General features: G+C 43.4%; 1 protein-coding gene across 1 annotated transcript in view; it reads right to left on the minus strand.

The window, feature by feature from the left end:
* The window catches only part of pdgfd (platelet derived growth factor d), a 48,332-nt gene that overhangs the window by 20,390 nt on the left and 13,083 nt on the right, over positions 1–14,859 (minus strand). Inside the window, exon 2 of the mRNA XM_041940990.1 lies at positions 1,030–1,219. Coding sequence (XP_041796924.1) covers positions 1,030–1,219 — 190 coding nt within the window. The remainder of the gene's footprint in view (positions 1–1,029; positions 1,220–14,859) is intronic.

Here is a 14,859-nt window from a genome sequence, read left to right on the forward strand (position 1 = left end):
TGGTAGTTTAGATAATTTGGTTAAATTGTTACCGTATTTCAAATTCATTACCTAAATCATGTCTTACTTAGTGACTGCTTTGGTGAGTACAGTGTTATCAAAAAAAAAAAGAAGAAGAAAAAGACACCATTCGTGATATACTAATTGTCCTCTAAAGACATTCTCTACATTTAGCTTCTTCTGATACTCTTAAGAAAAGTTTAGGTCAATTTTAGGGTTTTAAGACGGTTAATGATGAGACGGCGATGAGACACATTTCTCAGAATCAACACACTGCCAAATCATGTGTCAACGAGAATTTTCTTGGAGTTTCTTGGAAACTTTGATAACATTCCTACAATAAACGCCCCGGCCAATCAGAGAGTCCTTCAGTCAAATGCACACAAATACACACAAACACACACACACACACAGTCAATGTGACAAAACAGATTTAACAAACTGGGCAAAGCCACTTTCTCTCTCTTCCTACCTTCCCCCCCCCATCGCTGCTCCCCATTGTCTTTTCAGCAAAGTGCTTACAAAGACGGCTGAGTTGCAAATGGGGATTAAAAAGTCTGTTTTCTCCCCCCCAACCCTCAAGGACAAACTTCTTACACTTCTTGCCAAGAAAGTAAACTTCAACAATCCGTCTTTCTCATAGTGATTCCACCCCCTGATCCTTTTTTCCCTCTCACATCCTTTCTGTGACAGTTTATTGTTGGTGTGATAATGCGAACACATTAACAAATCATTTTCACTTTCTTTACTGCTGCTGTTGTACGTCCTTTCAACTTGAGACCTTTGCTCCATAAACTTTCCCTCTCTTCTTTGTCACTCCAGTCAGCCCTCTCTGTCATTCCCCCTCTCACACTCTGCTTCTTTAATCACTGTTACTTTCATCTGACTTTTCTCCTTTACAGCCACTTGTAATTCATCACTGCTTCCTCCTCTTTGTGCTCTGCACCTCTGTCCTGCTTCGCCCCGCTCAGGTATTGTACCCCCCTCTCCATCTGTTTTTCATTATCTCTCTGAATCTCATTGTTTTACCTGCACACTCCATTCTCGGCCTCCTCCAGGCCGAAGTGTCCGTCAAACTCCAGGTGTATGCGGCTCCCTGGCGGTGACAGCAGTTTCCATGACAACAGCAGATTACGGGGGTAAGCGTTGGGGTAGCGCGGGCTGTGGATGGCTCCACCCACTGGCGTGACTGTGACGTTTTCCTCTTTGCGGTAAAGGTCTGTGGTGAGGCGATTGCTATCTGTTAGTGGTTACAACTGATCAGTTAGTTAGTCCAGTTGTAAATAAACAGCAGCAGAGCAGCTTGTTCACAGAGACACACAGAAGCACAAAAACAAAGACTGACAAACAATACAAATGTGACGTCTGAGCCTAACAATGACATGACACACTAATCCAGCTCTTATAAAGCTCTCAGCCTAATATGCAAAGACATACTTAACAGAGTTTTGGAAATATGATGATTCACTTTCTTGCCAAGTATTAAATTAGAAGATGATAACACTCTCATATGTGTCCCTTCAATATGAACCTACAGCCAGCAGCCAGTTAGCTTCATTTGGAGACTGGCAACAGGGGGGGGCAGCTAACCTGGCTGTAGTGTATTGCAAATATGTATTTATTAATTTATTTTGTTAATGGGGTGACAAAGCATTTTTCCTGTTCTGAATTATTCCTTGAACCAGGTTCTTTCCAGCTTTGTTCAGCATTTGTAGTGTGATCTGAAGTGCAGGATAGCTGAGAAAGGCTCGCCTCTGTCCTGATATGTGGGGGCCAGAGTCATTTTAAAGAGTGCTTGGTTGTAGATCTGTAGAAAGCTGTGTTTGTTGTGGACGTTCGTGGACGTGCTTTGCCCTTGTTTCAAAGTGTTAAGTCTGAACTTTTCACACCCATTAGATTCTGATATTTCTTGTGTGCAAGTGGAAAATTTGGCCTGACAGTGGTTCTAAAGAAAAGGTCAAGGGGTCTGCAGAAATATGCAGATGCATTCTGTGACAGTCATTGATATTGACAGCGAATGCGAGAGGAAAGCTGGCCACGGACCAGAATGATGGTTAAAGGGAAATAAGTATCCGCCAAAACCATTAGGAGTAATTCTCTAGTGACCAAGAATCACACCCTGTTTTAGAACATTTCTTGAAAACAATAGATGGACACTGACATCACTGCTGTCGGCCTGGGTCACAAACTGTTGCAGTAAAATACAGACTTTTCAACACAGGGACTGAAGTGTGCATAGCATGAACTGTACGTATACGTAGAAGTATGTGTAAAGTGTGTCTCTCTGTACAGTGAAGGTCATCGCTGCCACGGCTGTGCCAAAACAGCACAGATTCTGCAGTTACACTGTCTGTATGCTCAGTCTACTTTACTAGCTCACCACAAACACATGCAAAAAAGAAACCTCCCCCTAAAATGAGCTCTTCACAGTATGATAACAGCCACCTACCTAACATATCTGCAAAAAGAGAAAGAATATGGTAACTACCATCTGTTTATTAGCTGTGTTGCTTTACTGAGTACTGTAAACTATAATGGTGCTTTCGGAAGTCATGTTTAAAGTATAATAATTGCTAATCAGTACTGATGAACATAATAATCACACCCATTGAATGTCTAATCCTGATTAATCAACTCAACTAAATCTAATTTTCATATTTGCGCAACAAAACTCATTAATTGTCTCTGTTGTTTTATTGCTGACTTCCTGAAAATTAAAAAATTTCTTGAGCACACACACACACACACACACACACACACACTCTCTCTAAGGTCATTCTGTGTGCTGAAGTAGGCTGACAGGGCTGTATTTTCTGACGGCTGCGTGGTTTTTGCGAGAGGGAGAGCTGAATGCATAATCAAGACGCCACAGCCTGCACCCCTGGGAGATGATGATGAAGCTCTGGCCTTCTCCTCCACCTCTTCACTGCAAGCTTTCCGTCTTTCCTCCTCTTGTCCTATCCTATCTTCCCCCCTCTCCGCCTCTTTATATTGCCCTTATTTGCCTCAGTCAGTAATTCTGTCTCATCTGTCATTCGGCGCTCCTCAGGAGTCACACCCTCTGCCAATTGTGACTTCAGCAATTAACACTGTACCTAAGTGTGTGTGTATGCATTTGTGCATTGCTGTTGCCATGGTTTGCGACTCATGATGTTATTGAAATCGGCTGACCATAAATGGTTTTGGGTAATGAGCTACAATGTAAGTTGTTTTCGCAGGACGACAAGCACATCCCAGCCATGTCTTTTTTTTTTGGCTCCTGAAAACAGTGTTCGTTGTCATCCGTGCTACTTGCAACATTTCTGTATTTGGTTCCCCAAAGACGGTTGAATCGAGGGCAACTGGTCTCGGTTGTAGAAACTTAAAAACATTACACCTCTCATCCAAGGGGCCTCTTCAGCTCTAACTGACTGGTGGGAGTCCCAGATATTTAACCTCAGCGGGGTCGATACCACTTCGGTCATTGTGGTTGTTTGATTAGTTACATGAGGCCAACTGTGAATAGTTCTTAAATCTCTGAGGAAAGGATGAAAGGACGGTATTTTAGGTGGGGGATAAGTGATATATTTGGTACTGTTTTCTGTATTTGCTTGTGTTTTTTCCAATTGCAGAGTGTTTCTGGATTTGATTGCGTTCGCTCACTCTGCAGCATTTTTTCTCAATGTTGCGCATGTGCTGTCAAATTGGTAAAGATGTTTTTCTTAATTTGCTCGTGTTTTTTGACTATTTGCATGCGTTTTCTTAAGTTGCAGTGCGCCCAACTCTCAGGGCCGCCATAATTTATGCTTATGAGAGTCTGTCAATGTGTGTGCATGTGCATTTGTGAGTGTGAGTGTGTGTGTGTGGGTGGGTGGGTGTGTTGTTTGTGTGTGTGTTGGGGCAGAGTTTGTTTGTAATGGAATTCTTCCACTCTGCTGATCAGAAGCCTGGCTGTGTAGATCCATTCAGTCATAAAAGTGCTTATGTGTCAAGAACTTTCACCCACTAAGGTCACTGGGGAACAGAGCTCTTTGTGTGTGTGTGTTCGTGTGTGTTGACTTGTGTGTGAGTGTGTGTGTGTGTGTGTGTGTGTGTGTGTGTGTGTTTGTGTGTGTGTGTGAGCTCTTGTGTCTATCAGTATTTTTGTATGTTCATGGGGAAACTTCATTTGTATCAAGCCAACACTGCATGTGTGTGTCCTCCACTGACATTTGTATGTCTGCACGTGAAAGAAAAAGCACTTTGTGGAGCTTTGTTGAAGTGTTTGCATCCTTTTATTCTATCATAATTAGCTCTAGTCCTGGATGTCTGTGTGGAGGCGTTTTTGATATCATGAACCACTGCCTAGTTTTCTTCAGCAATGCAAAGATTCTTGCTGTCATGTAAACAGAAGTGGCTTCTGCAAAGCTGTCTTCAACCTTCTCCAGGAAACAGAGGAAATTAGCAGTGAGAGGACGCCAGTATTAGCACAGCCAAGAGGTTTAGAGATTGTTTGAACGGACAATCTGGATTCACTCGTCTTTCAGAAGACTATTTGACAAAGAAACACAAGTCTGCTGCTCTGTGTCTTCTCCTGACCCGACCCGTAAGAAGAGAATATACCACGTTCTGTAACTGTCTTGGTAATATTCATCAGTTTGCCTGTCTCAACATGGGAAGTGTAACGGCAGCAAAGCAACAACAGACAGATTTTTGTTAGTTTGTCTCTGTCTGATTTGCTTTGATTTCTTTCTTCTGGAGAAGTTTTGTGGCTATGTGGGTTAAATATTTCCAAAATGCTCTAGGTTTGGTTGCTGATTGGCTGAACATACAGGAGGTCATCATTTTCTTCACTGTTTCCAGAAAACGGGTGTCCATTGTGCAAAACTACTACATGCACTGTGTGTACAGTGTGTGTGTGTGTGCATACACTGCAACACACCTATGTCCATCCATGTGCACAGGTGTGTGTGTCAGAAACAGAGAGGAGAGTGTGTTAGAGACAGAGATCATTAAGACGAATGAACGTGCTCAAATGAAAGAAATCTGTAAATTTGCTCAAGCAGCACTTGGCTCTTTTGGGTGCAGCTTCTCAGTCACACCATTGACCTGACTATAAATCATTCAGCGATGTCAATGACACCGCTGCAAATTCATGCAAATAGGATATGATGACAAGAAAGGAGGTTGCTGTTAAGTATCCAGTCCAGAAGATTGACAGTGCTGCAAACTGGCAGCTACATTCATCTGCGTCTGAGTGTGAGGATCTGATTGTGAGTAAAAGCCTGAAATGGAATAAGGGCTGAGCAGAGCACAGGAACCCAACACATACACTGGGGACTTAATGGGACGTGTAGCGCAGTCTGGTGAATACTGTGACAGCGACACATTGTTGTTTTTTTGTGTAGCTCTAGACTACACCACATTGGACTTAGATACTGTCTGGTAGTCCTGTCCAACTTGCTGGTGTACAGTACTCTCTTTATGACCCCTCGTGCTGTCACTTACTCACAAAATGTTATCGGCATTAAAGGCACAATTTGAGACCCTTCCTCACTGAAATGTCTTTAAAAAACACCAGAATTATTTAAATATATTGTGTTGAGTTGTCTACTTGCATGCCAGATGTTTCCAACAATGTCAAACCCAGAAAAATCAAAGCTAAGTGGTGTTTTATTATGCATTTATTTTGTTAAAAAAAATCTTATATTGCTGCGCACATGTGTCTTTCAGTAGCAAACCTTGCTGCAGGTGGGAATGATTTTTTCAGGAGTGCAATGATGCAGCTGCTCGAGCGAGTAGTACTAGCCTGAAATCCAGGGGAAGAATAAACAGTCCCAGATATCTCTTGGATAAATATGTCAGTCTTCAAATGTACCGCAGCTAATTCTGTTCTCCATGTTTCATCAGTGCTATTTTTTACAAGCCTTTGCAACATAACAACTTAGCATATAAGGCTATCTAATGTTTCACAGGAGCTGTGTTCTTCTTTTGAACTTCACAGAAAGTTAAAGTTCTGCAGTCTCAGGAAATAAGACGATGTCAGAAGTGCTGATAATATCACTGACAGTCTGACTCACACCCCTAGATCTAAACTCTCACGCACACACACGTGGCGATGTCTGACACTGGCAATTAAGCTTTCAGTCTCCTGATCTGACGCTTAAATAACCGTGACAATGACTGGGTGTAATGTGTGCGTGGGATCTATGAGTGTGTTTTAGTGGATGTGTCAGGTTCCAGGCAAAAGTTCTTGATTGAATGTGTGTATTTGCATGGCTGCATGTCTGCCAGGATGCATGTGGGTAAATTCTCACTAATTAAACTTGGCTCTCCCACCTCCAGTGCCAGGGTGTGATGTTCTTCATGCCTCTGAGATCTATTTCTGATCCAAGTGCCAATCACACTCTGATCACCCAGCAACCAGCGTGCATCAGAGACCACAAAATAGCTCTGTGTGGAAATTACTGAAGTCCCAAGAAATGAGCTGATGAAGATGAGATATTACACTTACATTTCTGTCTTAATTAAAAGTTGATTTTGGCGAAGTGACAAGTGTGCAAACACTGATCCAAGTCTCTTTTCTGTGCAAACCAAACTCTATTTTTCTTGAGTGACAGTTTGCGTACAATACATTCTCACTCACACATTCCCACGGGACATTACCTATAACAAGACAACCCCATTTCCTACATCTGCCACCCCTGTCTAACACATCCTGTCTGACTTTCATCTTCTCAAAACGAATTCTCATAAGCCCCAACACTAGCTAACAGGACACACATAATACATTCACTTTCAGCTGTGAAAAACTCCCCAGAGAAACGCGATGTTGCTGTTCTCATTCCTGGTGGCATTCCCATTTTCTGTAGAAAAAAAAGTAGGTGTTTTAAACTGTTATGGATTGAGATTTGATGTGCTTTGAGATTATGAAACAATTTCAGAACTAAAAATAAAAAAAATGCATAATGGATCTTGCCTTGGCATCACTGTTAAAGGAATAGTTCTACATTTTGGGAAATAAGCTTATTTGTGGCGGAGGGTTTAGACTCTCATATCTGGCCGTTCAATCTATGCACAAGGGGGTATTTCTTGTTTGGGGGCAGTAACTTCCCTGATTCCCTGCCCAGTATGATGGGTCTCGTAAATACAGGTTGAATTCTAGTGAGGACTTGGGATGGAGGAACCTTTGGAAAGAGGCTCTACCTATAATCTACAGAAACATTTGACTGACAAAGTATCTTAAAAAGCAATTTTCCTCTGTATTATTATGATTATTATTATTATTACAGATTCATTTGCTGTCATGGCCAGTTATCTACTGACTTGTTTATTCATCTGTTTGGCAGCAGAGCATAAATCATTGCCCATTAGCAGCAAAAACTGCTTGTAAACACTGTGTGAGCATGTGTGTCCTCGTGCATGTGTTTGTGTAAAAATGCGTGTGTGTGTGTGTGTGTTTCTGTCATTGGTTGTTTATGTCTGTACAGTGGGCGTGTAGGTGCACATCTGTTCGTCACCATATATGGGTCTGTGTTTGTGTGTGTCCGTGCATGTATGCTTGTGCGTATGGGTTGTTGATGCAGGAAGCTGTACTCGCACCCTCAGAGTATTTCCACCCATGAGAAATAACCAAAGACTTTTCCATCAGGCTAAATGTTAGCTCAAGGCCTGTGTGTGTGTGTGTGTTTGTTTGTACGTGCATGTGTGTGTGTGTGTGTGTGTGTGTGTGTGTGTGTGTGTGTGTGTGTGTGTGTGTATGTGTGCGCGCATCCCTGTGCTGCTTATCAAAGCCTGTGCTGGCTCCACTGTTTTGCCGCTCTCTCATGACAAATCAGCTTTAAATATTCTCCCTTGTTTCTCAGCGACGCCCACACAAGCACAGAGGCATGAAAAAGACAAACACACACACACACCCTGGAGGTGAACGCTGCATGCCGATGGGTGTCAGCTTTGGTCAGCATCGGCTCTCCACCCGCATTTCTCCTCCTCCTCTCTCTTCTCCACTTCCTCTGCTCTCTCCATCCTGCAGCATCTTCTCGACCTCTGTTTCCCTCTCTTTTTCGACCACGGCAGAAACGCCGCAGCTCTAATTCTTCTAACCCAAATGGACACTTGATAAACGTTCTCACATTTTAAAATATTTCATGCCTCAGGGACCAAGTCAAACCTTTGTCCCTGAGGCATGCCCAAAATATGACTTGTTCCCTGAGGCGTGACATACTAATAAACTGAAAAATAGTAAAAAAACATCATAACATCAGTATATCGTCTCTCTTCCTCTTCTACTGTCTGATATCTTACTCTTTTCTTCCAGATTATCATTATTGGTGCAGCCCCACCTTTGCTACTTTAACAAATGTACTTCCATCACTTTCTTTTATGCAAAGAGACTGCATGTTTGTTTGTCTTTCACTCTGTTAAAGTGTGGGCAATTGGGAGGCTGCAGTGGAGCAAAGGCATGGAGAGGACGGCAGAACATAGAAAGGATAGACAGCACCTTTAAGATATTCTCCAGCCATACAAAATGATGATCAAGAAGGAGAATACATTTTTAAAGAATGTGGGAGTGTCCAGTGCATTAGACCGGCCACACAGCCATTCATCTGAGAGCTGCATACATGCCGAGGCAGCTGGGGTGTGCATATCCATGAATTATAGAGGACAGCAGGCCTATATATGTAATTATAGAAAAGAACTCACTACATGCATTATGTCCCTTCAGTCGGACACAACAGAGCTGCTGCAAGAGCTCCATGGTCACAGAGCTGTGGCCAGAAAGGGATAAAATGAAATGAATTTCCATCTGACTTATTTTGAAAATGTGTTCAAGAAGCATAAAACATAAGAAATATAGTGATAAAAACATAAACCCGTTCCAGTTATGTCTTTGAAATGAAAAGTCAGTGTGCTAAAAAGGCCTCAGTAGCTTATATCTGTGGTGTTTTCCTCCCGTGGTCGCACCCCTACGTTCTCCATGTGATCGGTTTTTTTTTATTCTAACTGACAATGTCTGCACTGATAAATTGATTGGTGCATTAACTGCGTGGGCAGACGCTAAAAATTGTTCGTAACATCACTTTGATTCTCACAGACACTCACAGCAGCTAGGGGACGATGTCGTAATCTGTATGTTACTCTGTGACGTTTCATGATTTGAATCACCAGTAATGTGGAGTGGTGAGGTACGGGACTACCCTTGATTGTGAGTTTAACAAGACTGGGATTAGTCTGAGGTAGCTAACGTCAGCCAGACCCCTCCTCCTTTGTATAATGTGGGACGAACACGACGCTGAGCTGTGCTGGAGCTGCCGATGATTCAGCAGGTGTTGTTATAAAATGACCAAAAAGTGCCGTCCTGTGGGAATGCTAATGATAGCATGTTAGGCAACATAACGATTATGTTGTAAAGAGACAGAATGTTTAAAATTACTATTGTTGCCAAATCTAGCAGTCATAACCTGTACGGTGCTGTGATGTGCTCCAGTCGGTCGTGCACCACGAACGTTGATGGCAGGTCTCCAGCTGTCAGTCAACGCCCACCCAGAGGCTTGAATCGAACAAGCTGTCTCCACGAACATGCAGCAAAAGCTGCAGCATCATCAAAATTTAGATTCACTTCAATATCAGTTCTACTTTAAAAAGTACTTTTTCTGTCAGCGTCCACTCATCTAACTAATCTAACGGCGTAATGTTAAAGTTAAGAAACATCTACTTGGAAATATCTTGGTTCCCTGGCAACATTATCATGTTTCTTTCCATTGTTTCTCAGTGACAGCTATAGATAGATATTGATGACTCACACTCTTGACTGAAATCAACCACAAACCTTTAAGCATACAAATTTGACTTTGAACACGCAAATAAAACCAGGAGTGGAGTATGCACAGGGCGATATGCACACACTCTGTCTCATGCTGTTTAGCGCCGTAAACATGCAGAACGTATTATTGTTGAGTGTCTGCATGTGAGAGGATGCAAGAGAAACGGTGTGTGCACCATGGAAGTGTTTTTGATTGAGCGTATCATATAAAGTAAAAGTCGTGATATCACAGTGTAGAAATTTTATTTAACTTCGTAAAAGTAGCGTTAAAATACACTTAAAGCACAAAAAGTAAAAGAGTGAGTAGTAACTAAAGTTATGCAATAAATGCAGCGGAGTAGAAGTACGAAGCAGAATGGAAATACTCAAGTGAAGTAGCTCAAAACTGTACTTAAGCACATTTCTTGAGTAAATGTAGTTGGATGCTTTCCACTACTGCTGTGTGTGTGCGTGCGTGCGTGTGTGTGTGTGTGTGTGAGAGAGAGTGTGTATGTTCCTTTGAAGCCGACACAAAGACGTGTCCTGTGACACGGACAGAGGTTAGACAAACAGCCACAAACCCAAACACTGTTGGCTGAGCTCACTCGGTCTCTTCAAAAAGACTTCACGCAACTCAGAGTGGACGAGTAAGAGGGCGAGAAGACAGGCGAAAACCACAGAGAAGGACAAAATGAAGGTGAGGAAAGGTTGAGAATCAAGAATGAGACAGAGCAGAGATGAAGGTCAGCGGGATGGATGAGAGAGAAACGGGAGGAGACAGTGATTGAGTGAGGTGGAGAAAGAAAACAGAGACGAAGAGCAAACGGGCAGAAAATAAATGTAAAGACAGAACAGATGGAGAAAGAGGGAGAAGTGGCAGTGGAAAGATAGACGGGGAGACGTTGCCGCAGTTACTGTACTGTGAAAACGACAAGAAATGTCCACAAAGCCCAGCGATACCTCGACACAACAAACACTATAGCCTACAACAAAGAGCATGTCTGAGTCACGCTCATACATAAACAAAGATAATAACGGCTTTGTGTGCGTCTGTGAAGGTACGTGCATGTCTGTGTAAGGGTGTCAGTCGCCCTGCTGTGATGTGCGCCGAGTTGTGCAAATTCATCCTTATTTCTCTTTTGTCGTGTCTTTCAAAGGCAAAAACAAAGAGGAGAGATATCAGTTGAAAGCCGTGACTAACAATGCATTTAGATTTTCTTTGGTACTGGAGCTTTCTAGCTCGTTCTTAGATCTTCACCAGAGAGTCTCAATGGTCCTTTCGGGCCTTTGATTAGCATTAGCATCCGCTAGTGTCTCTCAGGCATCTATGACTCAACACCTGTTGATGGGGACAAATTAGCCTAATGTGCACGAAGAAGAGGGGCGAGCTGCACTCAGCCAACTAGGGTGGAAAATCGATGTTTGAAAAGTGCAAAGGATGACGCTCAGTTTTTTCGGAACACTGATATGTAATTTACTCGAGCGCTTCTCGAGGATGTTGTGTGTTGTAAACAACTTGAGAATAGGTGAAATGACTTTAATTGTGCTGTTATCGTCTGTGGTGGAAGCCAGTAGCGTAAAACAGCTATTTTTGCTGGATTTCATAGATGACATGCCTCTTTCAACCTGCGCACACAAACAATTTTCACACTTTTCTAAACTTTAATTAAAGGCCCATGCCAGGGGTTTGCATATTTAAGCCACCAATTAATTCAACCTCACATTATGGACATGTTTTCTAAAGCATGCTGCCACTTTCTGCCATCTTTAATTAATGTTTTCCAACTGTGACAATTTTCTACACTTCTTCTTCATGTGTTGCATTGTGGGAGGAGTGTTCATCACCTCATCCGACGCTCACACATCAGTCAAATTTAGAACGCATGCTAACGCCTTTGCCAGTGTGAACACACCACGTCCTCATGTCCGAGCTGAAATTTGTTGTGAATGGAAATGGGACACAGCTTTGGTCTTGTTTCTACAAGCTAATCTCTGTATCGCACTAAGCTAACATCTACATTCTCCTTGTCTTGTGCCAGTCCACTTAGCATGCTCCCATCCTCTGCAGTGATGTGCTCCTGTTTAACACCTTGGCTAAGCTTGCTGAATAATGCAGAGGGGGACCAACACTTGCTGAGTCAGCGCTGAGGACAGGTCAGCGGAGACGCGGTGGCTGAGCCGTAACACTGAAATGCGGAGGCGGCACACACACATGCAGATACACGGGCACTTGGACGCCGAAATATACATATTTATGGACACACGCGCACATGGAGGAACTTAAAGTGAGGAACGCAGGCACACGCACATGTACAGATGCAGGGAGGAAGACGGAAAGAGAGGGAGAGGGCGCCTGCGGCACATAAAGATAGTGGGAAGCCCATCTGTGCAAAAATGGCATTGAGCTCTCAGGGCAAAAGATGGGGATGAAATGTATAATCAATGCAGATTAAAGCAAGTTTCATAGTCGACACATTTGCCTTTGTAACAAAGGATTATGGCACACCAACTGGGTGCTGTAGACTCGTGTTTAAAAAGCAAAAAAATAGTCCAATATTAATGGAGGGATTACATTTTACAAAGTATGTGATGTATTTCCTTCTCGTACAATCTTTTTGCATGTTTTCGGTGCATGTTTTAATCCAAATATTCACATCTGTGCTGGTTGCAGATGCTGACATACGCATAATAAAATGCATTCATAGGGATAATGAACAAAAATGCAGCAGGGCAGCCAACATATACGAAGACAGCTTAAGTGTTTGGAAAGTAAGGAGGACGAGTCAAAGGACAACATCTGACAGAAAAAACAAATTCCCGGATAAAATTTTCAAAAAATGAGAAGAAAAGAAATAAGAGAAAGGCGACATGCAGAAAAGAGGAGAAGAAGGGGAGTGATAGATAAGGCTGAAATCCATGAAAGCAGGTGGGTGTGGGAAGCCAGCTGAAGTTGTAACGACAGATTGCGGGGAGGGTTTGAGGGTGGGGCAGGATAGAGAGCAGGAAAGGATGAGGGATGAGAGGGGCTTGTCCCTGTGCAACCTCCTACACTGTGATGGAGTGTATTTACCAACACCTCATCAGCAATATCACCCCTGTGTGTGTGTGTGTGCGCGTGTGTGTGTGTGTGTGTGTGTGTGTGTGTGTGTGTGTGTGTGTGTGTGTGTGTGTGTGTGTGTGTGTGTGTGTGTGTGTGTGTGTGTGTGTGTGTGTGTGTGTGTGTGCCAAGCATGTGTGGCTTGATGCAGTGTTGCGTGGCGTCTGCATTATCTTCCACGTAGTCCCTCTCTTCAGGACACTAACTGCACCATCAGGAATGTGAAACTGGAGTGACCCAAACCAGGGATCACTGTTCCTGCAAATCAAATGGAGAGTGATTTTCTGTTTGGCTTAAGGTTGGATTAAGGGCCGGGCCTTTGTTACACTTGTCACATATGGAGGAATGTCGGGGGATTCTTCAGATATTACATCTGTCATTCAGACTAGCAAATGTCAAGAATACCAGCTCAGGCACAATCACACCACATGAAGTTTATGGATTTCTTGAACGACCTCTGTGCGTGTGTACATTTCAAGAGAGTCTGTGTCTGTTTCTGCGTTAAGGGCTAATGTGATAATGTGTGTGTGTGCGTGTGTGTGTGCGCATGCAAGCTTGTGAGAGAGTATGAAAGTGTGTGTGTGTGTTTGTAAGGCTTGTTAGAGTAGCAGTCGGCTCCTGCTGACAGCTACTGCAGTCTGAACAGCAGGGCTGACGAGGACAATCAATTAGCCCTGCGTTCACACACACACACACACATTGATTTTTACTTAATTATGTGCATGGAATAAAACGCACATCTAAGGCCATTTACAGTATATGCAGTCGCAATATAATACACATCCAATGAAATAACAGCACACAAATTCAGTTACCTTTATGGGCTGGGCTGTGTGTGTGCGTTCGTGTGTGTATGTGTGTTTTTTAGCTAGGCCCCAGCTGTGCTAGTACAAGTTTATCAAATATCAGTCTCGATCCCTCTAAGGGCCGCTTGGACGCTGTTTGCTCGATGCATGTGTGTGTGTGTGTGTGTTTGCTCTGAGCGTTGTGTGTGATGCTGAGCAGATGCTGATGTTTTGACAGCCATCCTGCTCTCAGTCTGTCTGCCTCACATCAGCCGTGTGCAAGTGTGCGTTTGTGTCCGTGCATACTGTGTGTTTGTGTGTGTGTGTGTGTGTGTGTGTGTGTGTCAGGAGGCGCGTGCTCGAGTGTGTGTGGTCAGAGTGCAGGGTTAAGCAGTGGTCTGCCTGTCGGTGTGTATCTGACCTTCTATCCACCACTGGGATCACTTATCCTGCTGCAGGCTCCACAGTAGCACATAACGCCATCCTCCTGCCATTTCTTTCCCCTTCTCGTCTTCTGTTCTCTTTCTCCTCTGCTCCTTTTTCCTGCCTGCTAACTTTTCTTTCTGGCTTCTTTCTCATTTTCCCCCTCTGATATCCGGCTAACAATGCCGTCTCCCCTTTCTTCTGTGCTCCTATCCGTGTCCCCCATCCCCACGTCTCCCTCCGTCTCCTCTGTATTTGTATTCTCCGCACTCGCGGCTCTCCCTTCCTCGCTCTCGGCTGCTCAGATACCAAATTCAGAGAGTAAATGATGAAATGAAAACAGGAGAGGGGAAGCTAATGAAGACAAGACGAGACAGAGGGAGAGGGAGAGAGAAATGCTGAGGTACACAAATGGAGAATCAGAGAGAGAGTGAGGGAAATGTGGGGAGAAACGCTGACAGTCGGAGAAGGAAAGATAAAAGTGTTTGACAGAGGAGGGAAAAAAAGAATCTTTTTCATTTGTGTCAGAGCACCATTGTCAGAGTAACAAAGACATAGCTCTCACAGTGCACTAGAGGATTTCTCCCTCTCTCTCTCACACACACACACACACACACATGAAACACACAACATAAATACACAGAGTGTTTATCTCTTTCCTTCAGCGGGGATGAATCTCCTGGGGTGAATGAAGCGCCTGCTCTCATCTTTCTGCAGTGTCACTTCTGACATTTGTCATGTTCTCACCCTCACTTAGCCCAGGTAGCAGAAACCCACTGGCAGCTTAATATTTT

The sequence above is a fragment of the Chelmon rostratus genome, chromosome 7 (genome assembly GCF_017976325.1).
Source record: "Chelmon rostratus isolate fCheRos1 chromosome 7, fCheRos1.pri, whole genome shotgun sequence".
NCBI lineage: Eukaryota > Metazoa > Chordata > Actinopteri > Chaetodontiformes > Chaetodontidae > Chelmon > Chelmon rostratus.